Source organism: Cryptomeria japonica, unplaced genomic scaffold (assembly GCF_030272615.1).
Source record: "Cryptomeria japonica unplaced genomic scaffold, Sugi_1.0 HiC_scaffold_27, whole genome shotgun sequence".
Taxonomy (NCBI): domain Eukaryota; kingdom Viridiplantae; phylum Streptophyta; class Pinopsida; order Cupressales; family Cupressaceae; genus Cryptomeria; species Cryptomeria japonica.
In genome coordinates, this window is record NW_026728849.1 from 238377 (window position 1) to 241584 (window position 3208).

Genomic DNA, 3208 nt, shown 5'->3' on the forward strand with positions numbered 1-3208 from the left:
CAACATTTTCCTTTCTTGCATGTGTGTAGGTACACCAACGTGATAAGGAAATTACCTTGTGGGAGGCTTTATAGCGTGGATCTCTAGTTTGTCGATTTACTTCCCTTTTCTCCTTCCATTTTATCTTGGTTGTATCGTATATCGCATTTACTAGCTAAGCTTGATTATTTAAGGTATTTTTATTGCATTATAATCGTAGTTGGAACTTTTTGTACGAACTCTGTACCTCGTTCGTATAGGATGAGAGTGCATCGTTTCTCTATAAATCTTGTTTAAATACTGTAATATACATTGAAATAATTATTTTATGCATTTGTTTAGGTTCTTGATTACTTTCAACATTTTTTTTCATTTCTCATATTTGTAGTGCCTACTTTGTACTTGTAATTATATTTTTAAACGTACATTTTAAAATAAATTGTTTAACATTAAATATTACCTTGATCACCCATAATTCTTTGGTGGATAATATTGTAGGTTATAATTGTCTTGAAGCTTCTAAATAATGTGGTTGGAACAAGAGGATTGCAACTACCTTTATTTAATATACAAACAAATTATCCCTTAATATATTACTATATATTTACTTTTCATGTAGGTTGAGCATGTCAAAGTGCTTTGAAATACACGGTTTGGCTAAATTCACACTCATTTTAAAGTAGGGATTAAATTTAATGGTGAAATTTGTTACTTGTACAAAGTTCCATTTAGTTTAGGGCCATCTAGATGAAATGACTTCATGCAATTTCATATAAGTAAGTGGCACACTCTTGTGCTAGGTTTCACTCACTTTTTTATTCTTATCACAGTCCTAATACACATTCCTATATGTTTCACCTTTAGCCCCATTTATATCTACGTCAACAAATTATAGTCCTATGTCCTGATCCCACAAGTTAGATTTTCTTATTCTAGATACAATTTACATTACTTAATTTTGATCTTGAGAGGGTTAAGGTTGATCGAAGTTCAAATCTTCCCATTTAAATATGAATTTGAATATACAAATATTTAATAACATTTAAAATTACTAAAAGGTTTATTTAAACATTACCATTTGAATAATCAAATAATCAATTTTAATTTTACACAATATCTGCCCCCAAAATAATAAATATTTGACCTCTTTTTTAATAATTAAAATTTATCTGTAACAATCGAAAGAAATGACAGTGAAAAAGATTTCTAAAAACACCTTAAATAAGTCGGAACTTTACAGAGTCAAAAGTTGTATGTTGAATAAAATCACGTTCTAAATTCTGTGAAAGACAGATATCCTGTTTAACGTAAAGATTGACCTAATTTCACCGTCTCTGCCACGCCATAAGACTTTGAATGCGTGATTTGAGTAAAAACTATAACTCACGACTTCCTGTATAAATGGGTTATTACATCACATTCTATTCCATCTCAATCTTCATTTACGAACCGATTATTCAGTTAGAACGTAAACGTTTCCTTTGCTTTTGATTCAGCAAAAGGCTCTCGATCTTCAATATGTCGAGTTTGATGGGCATGAAAATGAGCGCACTGCTTGTCGTTCTACTGTTTCTGTTTACTGTCCATGTCTCCGCTCGATATCACCCCCAAGATCCTGCGAAAAACAATAATGTTTTTATAAGTATGGAGCAATTAGATAACTGTGCAAACTGCAAGGGCAACGGTGAAGACCCAAGACCCTGCTGTTCGTCACCCTCGAATAAGGCTGTTTTCTCACAACAGCTAGATGACTGTCCGAATTGTGAAAGCAATGGTAGAGACCCAAGACCCTGCTGCCACCGCTCCAACAAGGTTGCTGGCAAAACCAATAATGTTCTTGCAGGCATGGAGCAGTTAGCTGACTGTGCAAACTGCAAGGGTAACGGTGAAGACCCAAGACCCTGCTGTTCGTCACCCTCGAATAAGGCTGTTTTCTCACAACAGCTAGATGACTGTCCGGATTGTGAAAGCAATGGTAAGGACCCAAGACCGTGCTGCCACCCCTCCAATAAGGTTGCTGGGAAAACCAATAATGTTCTTGCAGGCATGGAGCAGTTAGCAGGCTGTGCGAACTGTGAGGGCAATGGTGAAGACCCCAGACCCTGCTGCCACGCCTCCAACAAGGCTATTTTCTCCGGATAAAACTCGGCGTATGGCTGGCTTGGATCTCAGTTAATATTCGTTTCTCTTTTCTAATCCGTTGTCAGTAGGCGTTCCACACAAATAAAACCTCTTACATTCCACAAATGTTCAGCTTCTTCTGGAGCACCAAATGTGAATCAAAGTGCACTATCACATGTAATTTCACGTTGATAGGAAAGCTGGTTGATCAGCTAATTCCAGATGTCTTAAAGTTGATTTATTTTAAAGTTTCAAATATATAAGAATGAGAAATTTAGAGAAGATTGTTGATATTGCATGATAGAAATGATCAAATACATACCAAAAATCATAATCAAATGCATAAGAATGATAAACATAGAATTGGATGATTATAAAACAATGCGTGTCTATGTGAATAAGGTGGCAGATAGGTGCATAGAAATGCTTATAATTGGATGGGTAGAAAAGATGGATTTTGTTGGTATTGCACATAAGAAATTATCTAATAAATACCGCAAATAAAATTTCAATCAAGTGAACAATATAATTCATAAAATATTTGCACACATAAGGATGATAAATTTTTGCATACATAAGGATGACACATATATAATTTAGATGATTATATAACAATTTGTATCTATGAGAATAAGGTTGGAGATGGGTAAATAGAAATGCTTGTAATTGGATGGGTAAAAACATAAGAAAGTACCCACACTATGTACATAATTTTTTCATTTGTCAATGCATAAATATTAATTTATTATTTCAAATTACATACAAAATGAAATAAAAAATATGATGAAAATATAAAATTTGCCATTATAACTAGCGTATATCTCAAACTATCTATTTAGAATATTTTTTGAAATAAAAAACAAAGAACTGAATAAGTAATATTAATGGTATAATAGAGTTTACATTAGACATTCAATACCAAGTTGGATAAGGTACTAAAATTATTGGAAGGATAAGAAATGCCCTCACCAAACTACTAGCTACTTCACATCAAATATGGACTCAACAAGGATTAGTAATGAGGTCCTTAAAAGAATCTCATTATAAGGAATATTGGTTTACAAGTAGTTGGACTTGACCTAGCTGGTCAAAATGGATAACTATGCTT

At 33.4% G+C, this 3208-nt stretch overlaps 1 protein-coding gene across 1 annotated transcript; it reads left to right on the plus strand.

Moving 5' to 3' along the window:
• The first annotated feature begins 1497 nt into the window (after window positions 1–1497).
• LOC131861580 (uncharacterized) lies at window positions 1498–2121 on the plus strand. The gene has a single exon (XM_059214930.1). The coding sequence runs from the start codon at window positions 1498–1500 to the stop codon at window positions 2119–2121; it is 624 nt and encodes a 207-aa protein (XP_059070913.1).
• The last annotated feature ends 1087 nt before the right edge of the window (window positions 2122–3208 follow it).